Source organism: Tympanuchus pallidicinctus, unplaced genomic scaffold, assembly GCF_026119805.1.
Source record: "Tympanuchus pallidicinctus isolate F22 unplaced genomic scaffold, pur_lepc_1.0 scaffold8, whole genome shotgun sequence".
Taxonomy (NCBI): Eukaryota; Metazoa; Chordata; class Aves; order Galliformes; family Phasianidae; genus Tympanuchus; species Tympanuchus pallidicinctus.
Genome location: NW_026294802.1, coordinates 7,777,021 through 7,802,338, shown reverse-complemented (window position 1 = coordinate 7,802,338; position 25,318 = coordinate 7,777,021). Strand labels below are relative to the sequence as shown.

Here is a 25,318-nt window from a genome sequence, read left to right as displayed (position 1 = left end):
AAGAACCAGCAGCACTCTTCAAAGCAAGGGAGCAACCAAACACCTTGCCACGATGAGCTGGACTACACCAGTCACAAGTGGACAGAGCCACCTCCTCATTAAATCACTCATTCAAGTATTCCCAACTTGCCTGAAATCATACACAAGCAAGGTTTAGAAGCAGCAACACCTAGCACTGTGCAGCAAAAGCACCCAAACCAAAAGCAGAGCATGCTACATCTGACCCTTTGGGAAGGAAAACGATCCACATGCTTGTGTCCATTACCATTCTCCATCCTCATGGGTCCCATCTTCATTACACTTTGAACACAGCTCTCCAGTAAGAAGCTGGCAACCTACCTTTCACTGTGTGAAAGCCTTGTTCTACTCCACAGCCCTAATTTTTTCCTGGTTCTTCCTACCTCCATTTCATTTACATCTGCATTTCTCCCTCTGCTGCTTGCCTCTGGAAAAAGAAGATCTGACAATGATTTCAGACTGCTTGGCTCATCTTTTCTCATATTTCTGAGCAAGGCAAAATATGCTTCTAGTAGTTAACTTCCATCTTTATGCATTTTTGTAGAAGAATGCTTCTTTCTGAACACCCACAGTTTTAAATAAGCATGTGGATTCCCAGAAAGCAGCCTGTAGCAATGCTTAAACTTGCTGTCCAGGCAGCATTACAACGGGAAACTTAATAGAAAACACACTCTAGTTGACTTTTGTTGAGGACAACAGAAACAGCACCATAGCATGGGAATCATTTCTGAGGAAGCCACTTCTGTTCCCAGCAACACCTGCAAATGTTCCTTCAGCAGCTCAATTATCTCAGCTGTCCATTCAGAATGTGTTCACAAAATCTTCATTGGAAAAGTTATAAGAAAGTTAGAACTTCCTTTTAGCACGACACAATTCTGCAGGAGCTAAGCAACAAATGCTTTTGTACAAACCAAACACCCTCTCCCCATCCCCCCACTTTCCTGAAATAAAAACTACAGAGGCTTCAAACGTAAAAGAACAGACAGACCTCACTTGATTTTTTTGGGGTTTTTGTTTTTTTCATTTTTTTGTGTTTTTTTATTTGGGAAAAGTGCTTCTTACAAAAGGCAGCTGCAAAACATTACATTATAGACCTCAGAACAATTTCTCATTCCAATTAAAAGTGAAAGGAGAGGCAATCTAGGGGACAAGAGCAGCAGGAAAACAGATCACGGGGCATCCACAAGTCAATAAAAAAAAAAAAACAACAGCAATAATGTAATGCAAGGTTAAAATTCCTGTACGGGAGCTTTGGTGGCAATGTAATTTCTCAATGCAAATTACAGCCAGAAACTGCATGACCGACTTCCTAAGCGCTAACTCACGTAAGCTGAACAGCTTGACCAGGCAACCTGCCCCACTCAGATGCCGAAAGGCACACGGCCCTTGAACCAGCTGAGAGGCACAGAGATTTCCTAGCAAAGCTCGCGGCTTACGTGGCCACATCGAGTTCTAAAACTTAAAGAGCAATGCAGCTAAAGGGGCCTCTCGTGTTCCTCCGACCCCACTCAGCTAACCGGACTTCTGCTCCTGGACCACCCTAACGAAACACATGAAAGAGAGCTGGTGTATCAGGGAGTTGCACATGACAGATCGTTGCCACGGACTGAGCTGAGACCACTAAACCAGTTTCATGTCCAATTGGAGGCTAGACTTCATGCACCAAGAGGGGATGAAAGGTGGCCTTGTTACTTAACTTACACAGAGTCTCCCCATCCTCGAGGTCCAACTCTACGTTTATCTGTATATACACATAGAAAGTTCTCCTTTCACTAAGACATTATCCTTTCATGCTAGACACAGTAAAAACTTGGAACATTCACACCTGGTTCTGGTTACACAGTAGTAATAGTAATGTGCAAGTAAACAAGAGTCCAAAATCACAAATGAAGATGTGTACATGAGGGGGCTGGAACGGAGCTGATGTCAGAAAAGGATTATTTTATCTGGCCTGACGTCAGAAATATTGATACAGAGACAGAAAAGAGGCCATCAGCCAATTTACATCCCCACTGCATGGCCACCGCTCATTTTTGTATCTGGGCTCTTCAAAATGAGTGTGGAAGTCCTGTAAACACTTTAACCCTGGAACTGGGTGAGCTTGTTGGGTACATAGATGAAGCAACAAACCTAAGCTAACTGTTTGACAGTTAAATTCATTTTTACAAAAACTAAGATTTTAAAGATTTCTTGTTATTTGTTTAAACAGAGGAGAAACAACACTCTTGGGGCGGGAGGGGACAGGAGAAGACAGACCCTGGGTAAAAGTTATTACAACAGCACCTGGAATTGATAGGCCTGCCTAGGAGAAACACAGGCACTGCCACAACACCACAGGTAAGTAATAGCTACTGCCTGAAGCCAAGACGACAGTCCACACTCCACTGTCAGGTGCTATAGATCCAGGTCGTAATAATCTTCCAGCTCATCATGAAACAAGTCCCACTCGTCCTCGGAATCCGTTAGCTCATCATCACCTCCTGCTGCCAACAGCATGAGCAACATCTCACCGAGCTCAAAGGTCACCACTTCATCCTCATCGGTCTCAAATGGGTCACCATTCTCTCGCTCCTCAATGAACTCCCAGAACCGATTCCTCCGCTGGGCCTGCAAGCACAACACAAGCAGTTACCCAGGTGATCAAACGTGCAAGGAAAGGGCCTTCCCACAAGGCAACAAAGGTTAGCTCCCGTGTACTTTCTGTGCTTCTCCTTCAGGGAGACACTGACTCCCAGTAGAACCTACCGTCACACTCTTATTCATGCTGCCCAACATTTTACCTCAGTATGTTGGTATAAAAGTTTGAAAAATTCATTCCTTCCATCTTAGCTCCCATCATTTACAAAATTTAGACCGCCCTCTCTTTCAAATTCACTACAATACAGAACTGTCAGAAGTTAGAAAATACAAAGTGCCCCTATCCTCAGTGCAGCACGTTCCTCTTGTGCATTTCCTGCACCAAAGGGACAAAAGCCAGCACTGCCCCTAGATCTACTTGCTGTACGCACTTTGGGTCTCTGTGGCTCCTCTTGACGGCCATCAGGATACGCATGTTTGTAAAAGCAGTTCCCTCCAAATGGACAGCTCCCACGGCCTTCATCAAAATACCTGCATGGCTTGTTGCTGGAAAGGAAAATATCACAGCTCTTATTCACAGCACACCCAACTAGACTTCAGAACTGCATTTACCTACAGACCAAAAAGATCTCAAGCACCATTAGGAGATGGTCAGTACAATGCCTGTGCGAAAAAGTGGTGCATTACGTAGCGTTCACACCCAAGGTGTGTGTGGATGCATGCATAGGGGCACTGATGGCTTCCACAGCACAAGCTTGTATTACTTAACGACGAGGCCACCCCTGTTCAGAGTGCTAAGGGAAAGACTGAGGTCAAAGCACATAGGAGCAGCTTAGTGACTGTGTGGCTGCATGCATCTGTGGGTGGAAAGGTAAGGAAGTACATCACACGTTGGACTGGAAAGGGAAAGGCTTTGCACCTTCTTCTCCAGGTGTGCATTACTTCTCCAGCCTCACAGCTTGAGAAGCTGCAGTGCTCATACCTCATTGCCTCCTTGTACTTCTGAATGAGTTTCTGCTTCTCTTCCTTCTCCTCCACCCAGTACTCACTTGGAATGACAAAGTTAGATGTGATCCGACACTCTGGGCAGGACCTGGGGAATGAACAGACCGTGCTGCAAGACTCCATAATACAGGGTGCTATCACCTATGTAATAAGTCATGGCACACATCCACCTTAAAAGACTTTTTAAACATACTTGCTATATGTGCTTTTCAATCTATATTCTGTCTTAAATACAAAGATAATCTAAGCTCAATGACTTCAAGAACTTAATGTTAATGGTAGTTGGTCGTATCGAACCCTAAGGTTGTATCAAACCTTAAAAAAACACTTAACACAGACTCCTTTTTCTTTAGAATTAAATAAATTTATTTTTGTTTGATTTCTATATATATTTGACTGGATTTCCTTCTTTTTCTTTTTTTTTTTTAAAGAACAGCCTTTAAATGGAGAAATGGTTTGCCAACTGATTAATGCACTAGGGCAGCAAAGAACTAAGCAGCATACATTCTGAACTGGTTAATCTGTTATCAGATTTCTGGCTGGGTGTCCAAGACATAAACAGTAACCATCAGATAACAAGCTAACTAAGTAAGTGAAAGGCGTTTTCTACCATGAAGTGAGTTCTGCAAACTTAATGCGCATTAACTAGATCAGGGTGTAAACATCATTCCTAACAGTTATTTTGCTTCCAAACTGAAGTTAGTATGCATTAAATGAAGTCTCTTTATGGGGGAGGGGGGCAGGATGGGGGTAGAGGGGGAGTCTGTTGCAAGTTGTCACCAGTTACTAAGTTCTCACAAAGCAAAATCAAAATGGGAAAGTGTCTCACTTTATAATCTTGCTCTCAAATTGTTTAGCACTCCTCCACTTGCGGATGCACTTGAGACAGTAAGTGTGGTTGCAGTTGGAGAGGATCCCAAAGCGGCGCTCACTAGGATTAGCTTTTTCATACACCACCTCCATGCATATCCCGCACACCATGTCTTTACTACGCTGGACGGCAAATGAAAGCTCCATGTCCTTCTCGTGAGCTTCAATGCAAGACTGGAAAGGAAAGAGAAAACAACTGCAGGCACGACTGGTCACCTGGGGAAATCCAAACAGGTTTTTAAGCTCAGTTTCACTCTATTACATAAGGAATGGAAAATGATTAAGCTTCAAATCTTCAAAGAGCCTTGCTTAGACAGTGGGAAACAAGCAATTCAGAGTTCAAATTCCTTTCTTCAGACATTGCTTTAAACATCAGACAGGCAGTCTGGAAGACCATCCAGTTTTACTAGGCTAAGAACAAAGCTTTAGTATCTTCACACAGACTGCTCTCCCAGCACAGATAAGGAAGCGCAGCTGCTTCTGAATACAGCTCTGACAGGAAACAGTCCGTTTTACAACAGGAATTTCATTCACTGCCCAACCCTGCACGCACCTTCAAATAAAAGGGAATGAAGGACAAGTGACTTCAGGGAGCTAGGAAGCAATAACTTCAAGCTATTTAACACCAGACAGCTGTCTGCTCACCTTTATGTGCTGGGATCTCTGCGCAGCATCAATTGGGTGCAAGACCTGCAGTCCGCACATATCACAGACGTCCCCATGGATATACACGCAGTTTTCTCCATAACGACACTCTCCCACTGCAGCGTAGGGGCACAGCTCCTTCTTCATCTCCACGTCTGCTTCCTGCTTTTCATACTCTTCCTCAATCACCATTTCCTCCAAGGGTACTTCAGTGCAGGAAGGGGCAGCTGGGTACAAAATTAAGAAGCAAGGGAGGAGATTTCATGAAAAAAAGTTTTAAAAAACCTTTCGGGTGACTCTGCTCAAGTCATTCAAATGGATTATAAGAAAAGTAAGACTCACTTCAGTCCAAGTTCCATGTACCCTCAATTTGAACTAAGTTATTTTCTGACTCAAGAAAGCAAGATTGATTTCTAGTGTAACTTGTTCATCATTCAATTCAGACAAGACTAAAGCTATAAAGCCCTCAACAGTCAGAGCAAAATCCATTTACAGCTTCAGTCTGCACTAGAAAGTCTCACTAACTACATTTTTATGCTGACTACAGTTCAGCAACAAGTAAGGTTAAAAATCTCTCACTGCTTTGAGAATCAGTTCCACTCCAGCTAGAAACAACTCTCAATTTTTCCCCACCACAATTACATTGCTGAAGCAATAGAGGTGTATCCAGCACAAAGAAGTGCCAGTACAGGGACACCACACCAGCAGTTTCTCAAATGCAGGTTAATCAGTGTGTTGTTGACACTTCCACGTGGCTCCAAGTCTATTCTAGACACTTGCAAAAAAAATAAATAAAACCCATCCAAAACAGACATCCAATCTGCCCTTATTGAGAGAGCAATCCTAGCGGTAGGAAAATCTGTCATTTTCAGGCTATTCTCACTTCATTCTAGACTAGTTATCAGTTTTGCAAAAAGAAATCCCACTGAAAAAATACCCCCACCTAATCCTAAATTGAACTGAAATCTCTTCAGCTTCTCTTTCCTGCACAGATAAGCTCTGTTTAAGACTTCTGTTTCTCCCACAAACGCGCTCATCTGTGCCACCATGAGCCAAACAGCCTTTTGAGGCTGTGATATCAAGCAGGATTATGTTACAAGACAAAAGCAGACAGCTGGAAGATGCACTAAATGTGGAAGAATGACAAAGCACTGCTACATCCAGAACATGCACAAGGAAGAAGAGCAACTGGATTTCATCTACATAACCAGTAGCTGACAGAGGAGTGAGAAGTCATCTGTGCCATAAGAAAGTGGAGCTTTATAAATCCTCTGACCACTAGGTTTGGAGAAGCAAGTAAATACAACTAAAAGAGTACTTGGAACAGTAAAAGAAAAGACTTTCTCAAAAAAGAATCAGGGGCCACACTCAGTTTTTATTCCCACGAAGCAAAGATACGCAGCAAGCATCCAACAGCCCAATGGCCTTCAGAGATACAAAGAAAAAGCACGTGCTAGAAAGCTCAGTGTCAGGGGAGAATGAAAGTTATGAAAAAATTAAGAGCAGGAAAAGAGGAGCACTCAAAAGCTCAAGTCTGCTTCCTTTTGGTTCCCACTTAAGAACAACCATCTGACTTCAGAGGTTACTCACACTGCTCTCAGATACTTTTCAAAAGCAACTAATTGATTAAGTAACAAGCCAACCATTAACCTGCTGATTTTCAGAGGATCTCAAACAAAAAAGAACTAAACCTTCATTACCTCTTCTTCCCTAGGAGTTCTAGTTGCTCTTCTCTGGTGCTAACTCAAGTACCCATTTACTTAGACCTACTCAATGTTCCACCCAGCTGAACACAATAGGGAAATTCTCCAGCCCCTTTTTCTGGAGCTTAAGAACCATGGTCTCCTCAAACAGCAGCAACAAAAAAAGAATCACAAGTACCAGACTGTTTCCATTCCCCTGGTTGTCATTTTTGCCAGATTTTTTATTATTATTATTTTTAACTTTGTGAGGAGGGAGAGTTTAATAGATCACAGGATTCACAGATGGAAGTCTACTAAGCAGATAAATGCAGCTGAGTTTCAAAGGAATCTATTGATACAGCGCCTCTTTGAAATGGGGCTGGCAAGATTATCTTTTGCTCAAGGCAATCCTATATCCCTGGAAAATGTATACTTTGAAGCAGAGGCACGCTTGAAGCTTTTCTTAATGGAGAAAGTTTCCAGAGTCACCTGTACTCCTCTGAAGGATATCCTTTATAAAACCTTTCTTTGATAAAGTTGTGACAAAGAGCTGCTTAGCCGAGGCTCTTTTGAGAATAAAGGTTCTGAAGCCTTATTCCCCAAAGACTGACTTACAATCCCATTCACTTTCTATGCTGGGCCACAAAAGTAGAGAAAAGCTTCAAATCTTGGCAAAAACGAGTATACTGAATTATTTAAACAACAACAAAGAATGCAACATCACCAAAGACTAAAAACAACAACACTCAGTGTAGCTAGTAAATTCTAGCTAAGTCCATGCTACCATCCTTGTGTCCAAAGCACAACCTGTTCTTGTCATCTAGAGGTCAAGACATTAAGATACACTCTGTGAATGTCAGTCTTTAATAACAACTTCAGGCACTTTTACAGTATGACAGTACAGGAGGGGGAAAACACGCTGAAACTGATCTAATTTTTCGGTCTGTCTTCCATGCTATTCCAGCACTTCCACTCAGCTAGAGCTATATTTCCATGAAATAAAAATCTGAACAATCTGAAGCCCTACACGTGTAACTCTTGAACCTACTGCTCCGTTTTGCTCCAACTCTGAAATTCCAGTTGGGAAAACTCAATCACTGCCTTAGCAATTCCACTTCCAACACTCCACAGAGTAAAACTTATTCTCTATGATTCTGCCCACTGTTTTCAAAGCCATTCTTCAGTAGGTTAGATCCCAGAAAGCAATCTTCCCATTCTCCATTTGACTTGGAAGGGACCTGCAAAATCATCTAGTTTTATTTCACAGTCAACATGAGTGACTAAATCATTCTAGGGATTAAATCAGACTATGGTACAAAGGTAATACAGCATCTCATGGACTTGCATGCGACCTACTTCCAACACTCAAGCCAGTTTCAAAACTCAGAGCAATACTACACGCAAATCTCACTTCAGTACTTCAGCACGTAATGGAGCGCACTTTTGAAAACAGCCTTCCTACAAACAACTCCTACTTTTCACAGTTTGGCTCTCATTACACAGCAATCTCAAAATATGAACCAGATAAGTTTTGGACCAAACTGAACAATGTTAGGAGCACATCTGATGCTTGAGCTGCAAAGAGATCTTCAGCCCACAGAAGCAGACCATAGCTAAGCCAGAATGAAAAATGAGCCCAGAAGCAGCTGCACTGAAGAGTGCAGTGTTGCTACCTCTGCCAGCAATTTCATTCAACAGATCCACTTGTTGCAAGTTTTAGAAGAACTCTCTAATCATGCAGCTTTTTAGAGCCCAAATGTATGGAAAATAATGAGGTTACTAAGCTCCTATTAAAGTGCATGATAACAGAATTTATGAGCTGAGGAATATATCTCAAGTTCTGAAAAACTCAATTAAGGCATTAAGATATTATCTACTCTGTCAAGATGAAGCTGTGCCCACAAAGTAAGCAGTAGTTACTTTCAAGAGCTTGCATTCTCCAGCTTCAGTCTACATCACATTCAAACGCTCAGCTCTTAGTAGGATTACTCCAATTGCTTTTGTTTCCCTTAACAGGGCATACAGAACAAAAGCACTCTAGTCTACTTAAATCCAACCCAGATAGTTTAACAAAGTATTTTCCACACAACATTTTCCAGTCTTGAATTTATAAAGTAGGACAGATATACATTCGATTAGAATATTCTATTAGAAGATATTTTCAATGAAACTAAGACACTCCTTCCTGCTGGCAGATCTACCATTTACAAGGAAAAACATAAGTTTCTCTACAATGAAAGACAGCAAGTATGTCCTCATTCTGCAGGAATTCAATAAACTGAATCTGAATTGGAAAAGAATTGTTTCAAAGTGTGTGTTGCTTGCCTCAGAAAATAAGGAAAACCAAGAATTCAGCCTGACTACCAGTACTACACTTCAAACACCAACGAGACTTCTGAACCTGAGCGCTTCCAGACAATCCTTTAACTCTACAGTACCATTATTTAAGTAAGCTATAAAGCCTTAGGCCAGCTACAAAGCAGAATCTTCCATTCCTTTAGTGACACTGCTCAAAAACTCTAACTTGTGGTATTAAAGGGTAAACTCACCTCCTAATCAGCCCTTGTGGACAGCCCTCCCTGGAGGCGCTCAGGGCCAGGCTGGATGAGGCCCTGGGCAGCACGAGCTGCTGGGTGGCAGCACTGTCACAGCAGAAGGCTGGGACTGGGTGAGAGTTAAGGACCCTTCCAACCCAAACCATTCTATGCTTCTCTGTAGGAGCAGACACCTCTCAAAACCCAAACATACTCCAGCAATTAATATGAAACTTAACAAGAGCATCTTCAATTTTTTTTTTTTCTTTGACGTTTTCAGATTAAAATCTTTACAAAAAATACCAAAATAACATTCCTTAATATTTGATTTCCACTTCTTCTCCCTCTTTTCAATTTGACTTCAGCCCCATACTTGTCCAGACCACTTTCCTGAAAATCCCAGGAAGATATGCATAGAAAAATTATTTTGTGTATCTTAACTTGATGCAAATCCTTCAGACTTCCAAAATTCTAGAGAAAAGATCTATCTATGCCCTAATAAATCTTTAAAAATCTTTAGTTAGGAAAAACTGTTGCAAGACAGATGTCAGATGCCTCAAGTCCTAAAGATACTGAAGGAAAGTAATCCAGTGCAGACCAGTTAATTATCTTCAATTCACACATTTACTTACACGTTGGAACAATTATTAACAAGTACATACATCTGGTAGTCCAGAAGGCAAAGTGCATTTCGGGGTGTGCTCATAACCAGCCAGCCAAAAGAAAAGGCAGTCTCCCACCGCATTCACCGTTGGTGCAGCATCACCTCAAATACTGAGTGCAGTCTGGGACTCCACAATATAAAAGGGATGTTAAGATACTTGAATGCATCCAGGGGAGGGCACCAAAGCTAGTGAAAGGCCTGGAAGGCATGTTCTATGAGGAGAAGCTCAGCACACTCTGGTTAGCCCTGAAGTGGTCAGGTAGCTGGACTAGATTCTTGTAGGCCCCTTCCAGTTGTTATCATCTTTTATTCTCACAGCAGTGGGAAAGAGCAACGCTATTCAGTGCTGCTTACATCTCTGCCATTTTACTGCCTTCGGTTACTCCAGAACATCTGGCAGCAGTAGCAGCAGAACAAACATGGAAATGTGGTGCACCTGAACCTCAAAAATTGAGTATCTGAAGAATTGTCACTATTTTCTTTGCTGAGCTCACTGTCAAGATACAACGCTTAGTCCCAAGTCAGAATCATTTGCATTAACAAAATGTCCTGTCTAATAGTAAAAGACAAATACTGCTAAACAGTATAATCTGAGCATTATGTAACAAACTTCAAATTATTCTGGGCATAAAAATATCAGTTTTTGATTCAATCATTATTAGATCATTCATGGCTATACATCTTCAGTTTTAGAGAGCCCGATACTAGAAGTTGGACTAAATGCATGCACCCTCTTTTTGATATCTTTGTGCTACCTTTCTGCAAGGAAAGTAAATGAGAGGTGTGGCATACTTAAACTGTCTGGTCCCATACAATAAGCTTTTCCAATTTCATTCTCCTTATGAGCCATCACAGTACCATAAAATCAAGTCTCAGAAAAGTAACTAGAGTAAATGATCTTCAGTTTCTGGTCTGAATTGCTATGGGACTCATGAAAGCAAATACTTGGTCAGAAGTCATTCTACAGGAATCAACACCTCCTCTAGACATCTTTCACAGTACTCAGAGACTTTGCATATATACCTGGTTTTAGAACACCATTACAGCAGTAAGAAGGGGTTTGAAATGATCCTACTATTCACGCAGAAAAAAATCAAGTAGAACTTAAGAACAGAACAGTTGAAGTGATTCATAAATACGATCAGCTGTACTCAGCTAAATCAGAAGCATTAAAATAAATGCACTATGCAGAAACTGTTGAACCCATGACAGAAATTTACCATTATCCCATGATCAGCTTACCACGTCCGCAGTATGGCTGCCCAGGAACAAACTCTACAGCATTCACCCAGTCTTCAGCACCTACTCCAGCAGCTGCCAGATCTATATTTTCATCTTCTATCTCAATAATATCTTCTTCAACAATTTCAGGGAATAATGCGAGGTCTGAGGATACTGAGGGATACATTTTTGCAGCTGGATTCACAGTAGTCTCTTCTTCTTCTTCTTCTTCTTCTTCCTGCATCAGCGGCTTGGTGTGTTCATATCTAACAAATGAAAAAAAAACATGTCAACTCCTCACAAGAAAACTCCTCCACAGAACTGCCTGAAAAATTGGAAGCAAACCAATTTAGATGCTAACACGCTATATTGAAGAAAAGGCTTGGAAGAAAATGCTAGATGACTCTTTAAGAGAAACGCATCCACTTGTACAACATGTCAGCACTGCCTAAGGAACCCAACCCTACTCCATTTGGAAGAAATGGAGTGATGTGTGCAATTTTCACTTAAATTACAAAAAAAATGAACTTCATTTACATCCAAATTCACTCACATACCTACTACATATGTGCGGTAGTAGTGAATGAAGTGAGTTAATTTAGCCTTGAAGAGACTAAAGACAGATACTGCTGTCTTCAACTATTAAATGAGAAGGCACAGAAAAAGAGTGAGCCACTCTTCTGAGAGATGCAGTGATAGCTAAAGGCCAGCAAACAAGCTCAAAGTGGGAAATTACTCTAAGTTTACCATGAAATTAGTTAAACGCTGAAGGAGATGCCCAGAGAGGCTACATAACTTCTGTTCTTGCAAGTACTCAAAACTTGAGTGGACAGTGTCCCAGACTGTGACCTAAACTGACCCACTTTGCCTCAATCAGATGTTATGTTGGCTTTAGTAATTACTTTTAAGTCCTTCTTCAATTTACTGTGGACAACGACGCTCAGAACACATTGATCCCTGCCACCCACAAACAACAATAAGTGCCATTTCTCTCAGAGATCTGCCTTCCAGCAGCTAGTACACTAAAAGAGAAATAATTCATTTCCCCCCACAAAGTCTTAGATATCTGCTAACTAATTTCAAGGATGAAAGGAGATTATATACAACCTTTAAGCAACTGTGATTCACTTGCCTTGTGTCAGGCTGAAAACAATTAAGCATTATAGATCTTGCATATGAAAGAAACACACTCGACCAAATGTCAGCTTTAAAATCTCAATGAAGCTATGAACCACAAATTAAAAGGCAAGCCTCCAGTCTTCTTCAACAGTGGTTTTCAAAGCAAGGCACATGCACCCCATGCATTATACAAGATAATCCACCAGAATTCAGGACAAAAACAGAAGGGCTTTTTTATACCTAAAATTATAAGAAAGAACTCAAGCTTTTAATATTAAATAGAGCAAGTTGGTGCTCTTACTCAGTTTGCATGCCAAAGGGTCCTCTGTCACACACAGTACACACAAGGTGTCCTGAAGGAAGAGCAGGTGTGCCACAATGTGCAGGGATTTACAGCAGTGCCTTTGCTTGTTTGCTTTCAGTGCATTGATATTGTAATTCACATCTGCCCACTAAACAGAGCTGCAGATTACGTTATCCAGTTTTAAGTTAAACTCTCACAAAACAAACAAGAGGTTAAAAAACATTTCTGCAAAGTAATTGTGGATTTAAGAGAATCCTGAGTATGTGAACAAAAACAACGACAGGATGTCAGATCTGATTAGGTTGTAGTTGTTTTCATCTTTGTAATGTGGTTGAGGAAGAGCTGAGAGTAGAAGAGTGAGCGCTGACAAGAACTGTGGGGGGAGTGCAGGGGAGGGAAAACGGAGGCAATCAAAATAACTCAGAGGAGGATTTGAAACACAGATTCACTATGGTTAATGATCCTTGCCCTCAGTGTATGTTATGTCTTGACATATTACACAATGGCAGTATGAAACTAGCACAGTGACAGGACTTGATCTAAGCATCCCCAACATGAACTTCTATAGTTGTTGCTTTTTTCCCCCTAGAGATGTTTCAGATCATGGAAAATCTGGGTTGAGTTGCAAAGGTTGGTGATAAATGCTGAAAAGCATCTCCGATGTTTCTTAGATAATAGCAAAAGACAAAAAAGCTACACACAAATTAGAACACTTGTTCTTCCTGATGGCAGAAATAACACCTGGAAAGCAATACAGCAACAAACAAAAGTAGTCTTTGTCAGCAAATACTTTTGGGAGACTGCGGAAACAAGTACTAGAACAAACTATGTAGTGTTCAAGGTTCATAACAGAGGCAACTGGAAGTATGTTACTAATAATGCTTCAGCTTATGGCATTCCCTAGATTATGCTGCAACAATGAAATACACAAACTACATTTCTGTGAGCCACTAAGGAGATACAATAGAGAAGATGTATTCTCAACACTAAGTGACTATTAAAAATGATGTCTTACAGGAAAAGCTGGGTGAGTTTAACCACCAAAGGAGCAGCTGCATTAACTATAATGAACTATTTCCAGTTAAGATTACAGGGATAGCACAAGTGAAATTCATTCACTGCATATTAAATAAAATACTGCAGCAAAAAAGCTGGAACCAGAAGCGGACAAAATGCTACCACCACATCATCAGTATGGTTAACTCAAAACTAAAACATTCTGATAGTGAAATCTTTCAATATTTTGTAACAAGAAGTAGAATGATGATGAAAACCTTCAGTACCACTCAGTGGTTTGCTGGTTATTTCATGTTAAATTGCTTAACAATTCTTGTAAAAGATGAGTTGCACACTTTTCTTTCACAATACTGCAAGTGCTGCAAATTTGTTGACCTACTCTGTGATTAGAGGTAGCTGTGACTAGTATGCTACCCTACCCAATAAACATTTTCAAGAAATAAGCACGCTTAGTCCCTTCAAATCAGAAATGATGTTTTTGGAGTAAGAGCAAGTGCTTTTTGAAAGAAGCTTGTGCCATGGAGATCACATTTTGTAAGTGGCTTTGGGTAACACTACCATTGTGAGATGATTTTGTTGTCAAACACAATGCGTGTTACCTGTAAATATCCTTGCATCTGTACATCAAAAAAAATTTGGAAACGGTTTTATAACACATTTAAGAATCTTCTAACAGAAGAGTTTCAGTAGAGCCTAGATTCGTTAAAAACATCAACAGCCATTAAGCCCAAGTACCCACAGACTGAACTAGGAACCTGACCTTCCAGTTTCCATATCCAAGTGCTACACTGAGAACTTTGAAAGATAACAAAGTGCACTGAACCACAGCACTCTCCTAAAACTATGTTTTTAGTGAGGGTAAAAAAAGTTTTCTGTATGTTGTCGGCAACTGTGAGACCCCCCCCACGGGATGTGACACTACAGGCCCTCTCCCTGCTCTGTGATTGATGTGTGGCACATGCTTTAGGGGCATAGACCAAGCACATAGGTTATATAAGCTAGAGTTCACATGTAATAAAGGCCATTTTGCTGTTCATCATATTGGTGTCTGCGTGCAGTCATTTGGTCCTGGCCTGGTTTTAGGTCAGTACCGTAGGAGGCAATGCAGCATCTGTACAGTTAATAAATAAAACCAGTGTTTTTAAAATATTTTATTCTTTATCTTAATCTAATCTTTTGTTGCCCTTGTGGCCAAGAAGGCCAATGGTATCCTGGGTGCACTGAGAACAATGACGCCAGCCGATCGAGGGAGATGATCCTCCTCCTCCACTCTTCCCTGCTGAGGCCACATCTGGAGTGCTGTGTCCAGTTCTGGGCTCCCCCATTCTAAAAACACAGAGATCTCCCAGAAGGATTCCAGTGGAGGGCCACAAGGATGGTAAAGGGCCTGGAGCATCTCCCGTATGAAGATAGGCTGAGTAACCTTAGTCTGTTCAGCCTGGGGAAGAGAAGACTGAGAGGCAATCTGATTAATGTTATTAATACCAACAGGGAGGTGGAAGGCAAATGGATGAGGCCACGCTCTTCTCAGTGGTGTGTAGCAGTAGGAAAGCAGTAATGGCCTAAAACTTGAAGTTTTGTACTAACATGCAGAAGAAACTCTGTTCCGTCAGGGCATCAGAGCACTCAGGCTGCCCAGAGAGGTGGAATATCTTCACAGGAGACTCCACAAGATCATCTGGACACCCACCTGTGCGTCCTATTGTAGAGTACCTGCTTCATCAGGGGGTTGGACTCACTGATCTTTAGGTTCCTTCCAACCCCTGCAGTTCTGTGATTCATTTTATCCTTGTTTTAGAACGTGTGTAATGCAATAGTAAAGTAGTACATCTGTATAATTTATCAGCAAATATACATTCAGTGGGGGTGTGTGCTAAAAAGATTCACTTTTTTATTCCATCCACAAGCAACAAAAGTTTGGAGACCACTGATGTACATGACCACTGGCAGACATACAGAAGGCTAGAGACTAATCCTCCATTATCTTTCTTATACATAGTTACTGAATACTAAACACATAAGAAAAGCAAACTATAGCTACCACATGAGGTCATGATGCAAATATTTAATCACACATAGGACCTACAACAATACAGTGTTAAGGCCCCTGGTAAGTTGTAATACAGAGAACTTCAGCGACAGAAAAAGATCCCTAAGCCTTTATAAAGCTTTGCTACCCTAGGAAAGCATTATTTTCCTTTGTTCATTCTTTTAGTTTTTCTTCTCTTTTTCAACAGTATAGGTTAATTTATGTCCTCTCAACACAGGGCTGATTTGTACAGGTGTTTTAAAAATCTATATGACTATAGCCCAGTTACTTCTTCAAAGGTGACACTTAATTGTCAGAACAGCAATTTCTGAAGAGAGAAGCAATACAAAAATCATACCTGTTTTATCATAATTGACCCAATGTTTCTCAGTCATCAATTCGGGTAGTCTGAATGTAGTCCCAGATTTCATTTCATCTACTCATACTATTAACAAAACAAACCACAAGCAAAAACACACCTTGATAACCATTGCTTTTCTGAAGACTGGTTCTCTTCACATCACCTCTTATTGGTTTTCAAAACAAAGTAAACACTACCACTCTTAGTAAGAGGAAGCCATTAGTGAACTAATTTCTGTAGAATTATGAAGTTCCAATGCAAGGAGGACTTCTTTTTCTCTTGCCTTTCTCTGAGCTCTCTACTCGGGAACTCTAAGTGAATTTACTCCTACAGCACAGTGAGTAGCATTTCTTTACCTGCAGAGATCTCCGTAAGCACAGCATCCACGCTGATAATACCTGCACACCATGGCAGACTGACTGGTGGACAGGTCATGAGAGTAGCGACAGTTGTCTCCCTCCTTGCAGACTCCATGCATGAAATACCTGTAATACAGGGAATTACTGTGAATTAAGAAGTACTGAAGCTGTAAACACAGTATTCGGAAGACAAGTTGTTTTATAAATCAAGGTATGCTGAATTTAAGACATAGCTAACAGCTCACAGGACCCTGTCCCAGTATAAACGTACAAATGAAGAAGTCTGAAAAAGGACAAAGCCTTTTCTGCTCCAATGAACTGTAAAAAAACACTCAAAAGTGTTTTTTTCCCCCCGTTCTTATAAATGTTAATCTAGAAAGTGTAAGCTTCTTTAAATGCACAGCATTGCAACTACTCAGACTTCGTATGAGAGCCATAACTGAACATATTCAAGAACACTTAACCAATAGAGAAGTAGTACCAAATTCTCTCCCTTAAGAGCTCCTTAACAAGAAGCTTACAGAAAGAAGCTCTGGCCCTCAAATATGAGGTAAATTACAATCTCTGAATTAATTTATCAATACTTACCGTACAAGAAAAATTGCCAGGGTTCAGGTTTCACACGAACTCTTAGCTAGCCTACAAGGCACAGCCTGAGCAAAGATTCAGAAGGCCATTATACCCTTTTAAGACCATCCCACTGCTGAAAGGAGTAGCTCTGCCTCCCTGCTCCACACTGCTCTGCAAGGATGCTGCCACCCACACAGCCAGCAGAACCAGGCCCTCCAAGGAGGTGACCGCACAGCCACCCTGCAGTGCAGCCAGCAGGAAGGACAGCTGGATCATCTTCTGCAGCACCAACTAAGAGGATGGCACTTCACAGAGCAGCATTTCAAGTCATACTCCTAAACAAAGGGTGTCAAAATCTGGACAAGTACTTAAGACTGCTGTAAGGTAAGAGGTCATAAATCAGAGCAAACAATTCACCAAATTACATAAGCAAAGCTACATTTGTAGTGCAATACTAGGGAAGTGCTATGACTTGAAGCAAGTCTGAAGAAGACTGACGTGCAAAGCCAGTGGTGTACTCAAGATACTTACTAAGAGCAGGAGAACTGAAGTGGTTTTATAAGCCACCAGCTGACACTAACTGTCAGGCTGCAATTCTCGCTTTCAAGGTACCATCTGTCTGTACACTGTGGCTACACAGCAAACCTGATCAGAAACGTGATCCTACACAGAAATAAATAATAAAAAGACCAGATGACACTCTGCAGGCTATTCTCCCCAGAGACATCAGCACTCTAGTCAGGTTTGCCAGGTGGCTGCACCAACTACCATGCCAACACACTCCAGGAACCAGGTACTACCCCAGGACTCTCCAGCATTCCTCACCACAAAGAATAATTCATTCCATCTTCTCTCCCACACAAGCACACAAACACCATCACACACTTGTCCATACACAAACACACCTCAAAGCCAAAATTTAGCAACTCACAGACCCACGGAAGCAGAACCTAACTGGAACTTCTAGATTCTTTTAAGGAATGAGATTTACACCAACAAGTCAAAATTAATTCAGGCTGTTAAGTTACCAAAGAACAAGCTAGGAACATTCATCTCCACCCTTTGCTTGTTTCAGCACAGCTCTGCTTCTCCCATGTGTCAGGGCACGCAGATCCACAGCCACCTGCTGACTTAGATCAAGGAGCTGCTCAGATGTAACCTGACATTCCTTCTGCCACCCCTGCGGTTATTTTTAACGCGGTTCAGATCACGGCTCAGACCCATGCACAACCACCCTGCTACTCCAGCCATAGGGCTGAAATAAGCAACTAAGGGGAAGGCAACAGCTACAGTGAGCACTTTGGCTGAGAAGGACCAGTATAACTTACTCTAAATACTGAAGCCTTGGAACGAGGCTCTCCCACTGCTGCTTACTCAGAGGAAATGGAAGCCCGAGGCCCTTTCCAACCCTACATCAAGAGATTCCTCTGTAAGCACAGATCTTCTAGAATTCTGAAACTAGCCACAGTGCATTACATCAAGACAGTATGTTATAAAGGGGAAGGGAAAAAAACCTGAAGCACTCATGAGCTTCATTTAATTTTCATCACTTTCGCACTGCGTTCCCATGCAGCAAGCTGAGCTCAATTCAATGAGATGACTCAAGTGAGGGGAGGGAAAAGATCTCTAAGGATTACACCAACTCCACCTCTTGCCCAAAGGAGGGAAGTTTTGACTTCAACATCACAAAGAAATTAACATTTTCCACGTGAAATTGCTGAATCTGGCTAAAATGTGCTTTGGCCATACTTGAAAACTGGGTATGTTAAAGCACAGAGTGCATTATTTTTGGCTTGGCATGTAAAAATGTGGAAGAACATCTTTACACAAATATAACTGTAACATTACATCCTAGCAATACCAGCCTCTTGTTTCTGGATACAGGATGAAAGGATTCTAAAAACTGAAAACTGAACAGGCTACCTGCCTCACTCAGTGACATGCAGAAGGACATCCAAACTTTGCTTTCTGTCAAACACACATCCTCTGATCTGAAAAAGTTTAACTGGAGCAGGGTAAGTATACAACTGCATTCCCCCTGGGTGCTTTCACACAGCAATGCACTGTCTTTCCTGTTCAGATATAGGAATACAAAGTGGTGAGACTGCAGAAGTTGAGACCATGCCCCCACTCAGCTCACTGCAAGACTATGCAAAGCTATGTGGTACCAACACATGGCACAACCCATCCAGGAGGTACCAACTGCAGACAGTGATATTTAAGCACTGCAGAACACTGCTATACTTCATTATGTATCCTTTAACCCAAACAGCAAATCCTGCCTTTCAAGGGGTGCTTAGAAAAGCCAGAGAAATCAGGCTCCGCACATCCAAAAAGCATCTAATCCATAACCAAAATCTCATGGGTATTTTTTTGGAAATGCATAGAGAATGCCATCACCCAGGGCCATGGATGTAGAAGCCTTAAAATAGCACCTTTTAAATATTTTGTTTTCCACTGTCAGAAGGATATTACTTCTACTACCTGCCATAAGCTAGAGCAAAAGCAAGTGTAATGACTTCATTAAGACTACAACACAGTTTTAAACAAGACAGCTACATTCTATAACCTCAGCGTGTACTAGCTGCCTTCAGATCATCTCCTTCATTTGAGTCTTCCATGTGTAATCCTATTAGTGAAATCGCTATGCAAGATCTCTCCCCACAGCTTTAGAAGGTTGCAAGGAGTTTGCTTTCTCAGGTGTGGCTTGTCCTTTCCTTCAGACCCACTTAACTCTGCTATCAGTCAACCGCATATGTTTATTAAACCACTGGTTTCATTGAGAACGTTACACCCAGCAACAGAGCTGAATTTCCAACAAGAACAAGAAGCACTGCCATCGCTGGCAGATGGGAACCTCTGAGGAACAGCCAGCTGCACCCTCTGGCTGCTTCAGGAGTGATAGAGGCTGAGAGGTCTTAACAAGGGAGGCGGCTGAGCAAAGGCCAGGCACGCTGCTCTAGCACAGCACGTATATATTCAGCTATGAGCAGCTGGCAAAGTTCTACAGGAGTCAGCAACCTTATAAAAACGGAAAGGCAAGACAAAAGCGGGTCTTAATTGCATTTATCTGCTTGTCCTTTCCTTTCCATAACCTTCTTCAGCAAGAAGGTAGTGGGAGGTGTCTAGAAGAGAGCTGCTAAAAAGGGGCAGTGCTGCAGGTTTTAAAGAGGCTTGTGCACCACACCTCATCCCTACTGTTGCACCAAATTAAGGAGGCCTACCTGTGTGCTGCAGATTCTCTTCTCTGTTTAATATAAAAACAACACAATACCTGATCTGGGTTCTCAGAAACAGAAGCAGTTACACACGCCAGACAACTCTCAAACCACACCATCTAGTTGCTAAAGGGTTTTATTTCTGTGCAGTTACTGAATGCAATCTGTTTACATCAACTTGATGGGCTGAAGTACTGCTGCATGAGAACTGGAAAACTCAATTATCTGGAGCTTAACAGCATTATCTTTGGTTTAAGTGTCAGCTATACCACCACTCACTAAAGTTTCCTGTCTGTCTAAAACAGGAAGGACAGAGACACTTGATAAGGACTACCATTCTTTTTTCTTATTTTAAATCTATCTGTAATGAAAGGATCTGAATATGAAATAAGTCCTCACAACCTACTGAGGAACAAGATGAATTTCGTTTTCACCCCAAGCTCTAAACTAAACCTGCAGAAAAAGCAGAAGGGCAGCAATTGCAAAACCACAAACCTAGGAGAAATCAAAGCCCTTCCTCTCAGCCCCAGTGTCTCTCACTCTAAGACGCCAATCACCCAGCCAAGGGCATCACCCTGACGTAACAAGCAGCAAGAACACCCTCTAATTCTACAACTTCCCATTTTGGTAAAACAGCTCTATGCCCTCACCAACCATGAAATGCCAAGTATTCATATCGAAGATACTCCTGTTTATCTGAAGTTTCTCAGGCAGTGTCTGCTATTACCCATACGATGATCCAGATAAAGTTACAGATGAAAGTAACTCTGCAGCATTACTCAGAACACAAGCTGCTCCAGACAATAAAGTGAAAAAAAAAACCAAACCTCGATTCTGAAATGTTACTAACCCCTTCATCTCACAGTTAAATCCTCCAGCTCATTTACAAAGGTAAAACAAGGCTCAAGAGTGCATTCTCTTAACAAGCTAACAGGAACTCCACCCCACTGAAACTTAGCTTAGAAAAACCGAATTCTTATAACGCAGCCCCAGAAGATCAGGTCCAATCATTAATTTCACTTCAAAGCCTGAGGAAAGCTTTGCTGCCTGCAACTGGAAGGGGCCCACTGAAAACAAACAAACAAAGAAAGGAACAAACAAGCACGGGGCAGCTAAGAGGATTAGTCAAAAAGAACAATGGAGAGGCTCATTAGGTCGAAAGCTGAGATCTTATTTTTGTTTAAGCTCACATTACTGCACACGAATGTGTTCTCCGATGATCAAGTTTTCCTGAGCGTTTTGAAATAAATATTTATTCGATACACTCACTGGCCGGTACAGGCACAGGTCAGCTCGACTGCTCTGCAGTAACTGTTTGCAATCAAGCGATTCGCTGTGCCTGAGCAAGTACACAAAGCTCATCTACATACTTCCCTTAATTAGCTTTTTAGTCTTCAGAAACATACAGCAAACTCACGCAGAAGGAGCACCGACCTCTGCCCTCGCAGCCCACTGGAGAGCTGAGCTAAGCACCATTCCCAGCCATTTCCTCATCTCCGCCCTGTGCTTAACGGCCTTGCAGCAAACATTAACCTGGCTATTCACGTTAAAAGCTCTTTGCACGCAGAGGAGTACTCAGAATTGAGAAATGGTGTTTTCCAGATGAGCACCGTTAACGTGCTTAACTTGAGGCAATGCAAACAATACTCAGGGTTAGCAGGAATGCCTCAGACACCGCAGGGCCCCCGCAGCAGCACAAAGGGATGCATCGAGCAAGCTGCTGTGAGAGCCAAGCACCGGCTCTCGGGGCCGCCCTTGGCACCAAGGGGAAATGGCGCACAAAAAAATCTCACGTTAAAATCTAGAGCCTCCTTCCTAGAAGGAAAACGGAAAGTATTTTGGATTTGTAAAGTATTTTGATCGGGAACGTGTTATGTTAAATGGAATACAGAGACTTAAAAAAGAAAAAAAAAAAAAAAAAAAAAAAAAAAAAAAGGAAATGCTTCTTGAACCTCGGCTTCGATCATCCGTTTGTGTCATAGGAACTCCTCTATTCTCTCTCCGCAAGAACTGCTTTATGCTCCTTTTAGCCTGCAGTCCCAGTTTAAAAATAGTCCCTCTGGCAGCGCTGCAACATGCGGCAAGATCTGCACGCTCATCGCGAAGAGATTTATCGGAAACGCATTCTGCAGGGAAATGCAGATGCAAAATGACGCAGCGCTCTGAGCCATGATGTAAGGCGGGCAGCGGCGCTCCCGGCACTGCGGGGACGGGTCACGGCGAGCCGCGTCCCGAGAAAGGCCTCAGCGACACCCGCGTTATTGAGACATCTAAAGCCCGATTCGAACTCGATGGCCCAGCGCTTCCCCCATAGCCCCTTTCGTGGCGACCGCCGTGACTCAGGAGCCCCGCAGGCCTCCAGGGCAGCACGGCCCAGTCCCCAAGGGCGAGGCGGGCGCGGGCCGCAGCGCGGAGCCGGCTCCAGAGGGCGGCGCAGGGCCGCGCCGGAAGTACGGGCCCCGGCGGCAACCTCACTGCCCGCGGGGCCTCCCCGCCCCGGCCTCGCAGCGCGGGCCCTCCAGCGCGCGATCCCGCGCCGCCCCTCGCCCCCGGCCCCCCCCTTCAGAGGCTTAGGGGCGCTGCGGTGCCTACGTGAGCGAGGAGGGAGGGGCCCGGCGACCCGAGGAACGGCCGCATGGGGGGTTGAGGGGGGGATGGGGAGAACGCGAGGAGATGATGGGGACGAAGGGCCGCCGCCCCCGCCCTCCGCCGCGGGCAGCGCCTACCTGCAAGTGACCTGTTTGGTCCAGCCGCCGCCCGGCCCCAGGGCGAGGGGCGGCACGGCCGCGGGTCCGAAGATGGTACCCGTGGCTCCCGCGGCGGTGCTCGGCCCCAGGACCGCCGCCGCCGCGGCGTCCGCCGTTGTTCCCAGAGCCACCGCCTCAGCCATTACTGTTTATCCCACACACGGCGACAGCACCGGAACTTCCGGGAGCACATCCTTCCGGGCGGGCGGCGGCGGGGCAGGGCGAGGGGAAGGACCGTCCCCCCCCCGCCCGGCGAAGGCTCCGATTGGAGGAACAGGCGAGGGAACGCCCACTCGCTCCAGAACGTTCCCGCCGCGCGGTGCGGTCCTCACCCGCCCACCGTGGGGGAGGGGGAGGAGGTGGTGTGATGGCGGGCTGAGCCGTCTGCTAACAGAATTAATGCTTTGCTGGGCATCTCCTTTCTCTCTAGGAGATTGGGAGATTTCTGTTTTTCTTTTTCTTTCCTCGTGTATTTGCTCCTCTGTTGTTCCTGCTGGCAGAGAAAATGACAGCTGCATTGCACGATGCATAGGTTTTTATCTCAACAGACCCTCAGCCTGCTGGTGCTGCCCTGTGTATTTCAGCAGTATGTTACAATAAAATATAAGTTCTCTCAGGGCTGAAATAAAAATTACAATTCACTTCTCCGTATGCATTCTATCTATAAAACCTGACCCAATCTTAACTTCATATTCTATTTATTTACCTTACTTTGGTGAACGTGGTGGTGTGCGTTCCCACCTCCCCATCCTCCATTATGTGTCCCTTTTTAAACAAACAAAGTTGAAAACCTTTAGAGGAAGCAGTGCGTGCCGTTTGTAGAACAGGAAGAAAACTGTTGAGCTGTTGAAAACAAAATTGTACCTTCATTTTAAATAGCATTCTAATTCTCTTTCTTTCAGACTTTCTTGTCTGTAGTCTACGTGCTCACCAAAAGCCAGATGGGGTACAATTCAGGCAAATATGAAAATGCAAGGGTGGCATGAGAGTGGCTGGGGCCTGAGGGTGCAGTTCGCAGCAGACAGCAGGAATTTGCCATGCCAATCTGTATTCCTGGCCTCTCCCATGTCACCCAGCAACCAGTTTAATATTAACCCTTGCTCCCGAGGCCAGCAGGAGGAAGTACAAGCAGGAAGCTTTGAGTCGCTGCAGGCGGACAGTACTAAAAAGTCAGCAATCCATGGCAAACAGAGGAGCACGTTGTGCACAGCCCTATGGTTTCCAAAGCTGTCCCCAGCAGTTCTCTGTGGCCTTCTCCCCATCATCTGCGCACCTTGGTCCTGACTGCTGGCCTGGGTTGCCAACAAAGAACCGCTTGAGCAGCCATATTTGTTCTCTGAAATCTGCAGTTTCCAAGTGGAAAGCTGAGCTAGACATCTAGCAAGTTGAAGGGCTGATTTTCCATTTTGTTTGAAGAGAAAAAATGAACAAACACACTGTTGCTGTGACTTAATGATGCTACAGACTGAAAAGGGTGTCCGTGGCTTAAGATCATGTTAAGATGATCTTAAGAGAAAGATGAAGACTCAGAGATCAGCTTGATTACCAGAACACCTCCTCTGATAGCATGCCAAAAAAGCTAATAGGCTAGATAAGTTCCTACATTACTGCAGTATTTCTAAATCCACCTAATTGAGATTAAAATGATGCTGTGAGAATTTGTATGTATTTTTCATAAATGTAATTTTGCCTCCACATTTGGTTTTCAGTACCTCTGGCCACCCATCCTCACAAGAAAACCATACCAATCACAAAATCCTCAGCATGCATTGGTTCTATCTGAGGATGTGATGTGCCATTCCTTCAGTTAAACTCCCTGCAGATCATGTAGCAGAAGTCAGGGGTGGATTTTCTTCGTAACTTAGCAAACTTCGAACTCTCCCTGAATATGTTTATTCATGTAGAAAAATAAAGTCATTCTTTATAACCAAGTTAAATAAAAGTTACAGAAGGCTTCTTTAGAAAGGGATGAGCATAAGATATAAATGCAGCTTTAAAATCTTCTGTTTTACAGTTTACAAACTGGTGGATTACAGTAAAATCAGAAACTGTTTACTTTAGCATAAAATAAATATGTTAGTAATTGATTTTGATAGTTTTATATTATGCGTGGAAGTTGTATAGAATCATGCCTTCCATCCAGTAAGTCAGTGCCTTTTGGGATAGCCATCTAGCTCTGAAACATGACATTTTTTGCAGAATACAAAATCTACACATGCGTAATGTCAGTGCATTAGATCTCAAAGTGTCGTGGCTTTTTATGATGCAACAAAAATTTTCTAGATTCAAAGTTCTTGTTTGAAACCACCCTACACCTGTTAGAATACGATGTCCTTGTAGTAGGAGACTATCCTGTGCTCAGTATTTCTCTGCATCAT

The 25,318-nt window shown here is 42.9% G+C and overlaps 1 protein-coding gene and 1 long non-coding RNA gene across 2 annotated transcripts; both read right to left on the bottom strand.

The window, feature by feature from the left end:
* Positions 1-1,011: 1,011 nt before the first annotated feature.
* MKRN1 (makorin ring finger protein 1) lies at positions 1,012-23,114 on the bottom strand. Its single transcript, XM_052667324.1, has 8 exons — positions 22,920-23,114; positions 16,403-16,531; positions 11,238-11,482; positions 5,116-5,342; positions 4,430-4,644; positions 3,578-3,688; positions 3,027-3,141; positions 1,012-2,625 (listed from the first exon to the last, which is right to left on the bottom strand). The coding sequence occupies exons 1-8, from the start codon at positions 23,081-23,083 to the stop codon at positions 2,413-2,415; spliced, it is 1,419 nt and encodes a 472-aa protein (XP_052523284.1). The 5' UTR covers positions 23,084-23,114; the 3' UTR covers positions 1,012-2,412.
* Positions 6,042-11,231, bottom strand: LOC128073025 (uncharacterized). The gene is made up of 2 exons (XR_008202597.1): positions 9,226-11,231; positions 6,042-9,157 (listed from the first exon to the last, which is right to left on the bottom strand). It is a non-coding gene; the product is annotated as an uncharacterized LOC128073025 (long non-coding RNA).
* Positions 23,115-25,318: the final 2,204 nt, after the last annotated feature.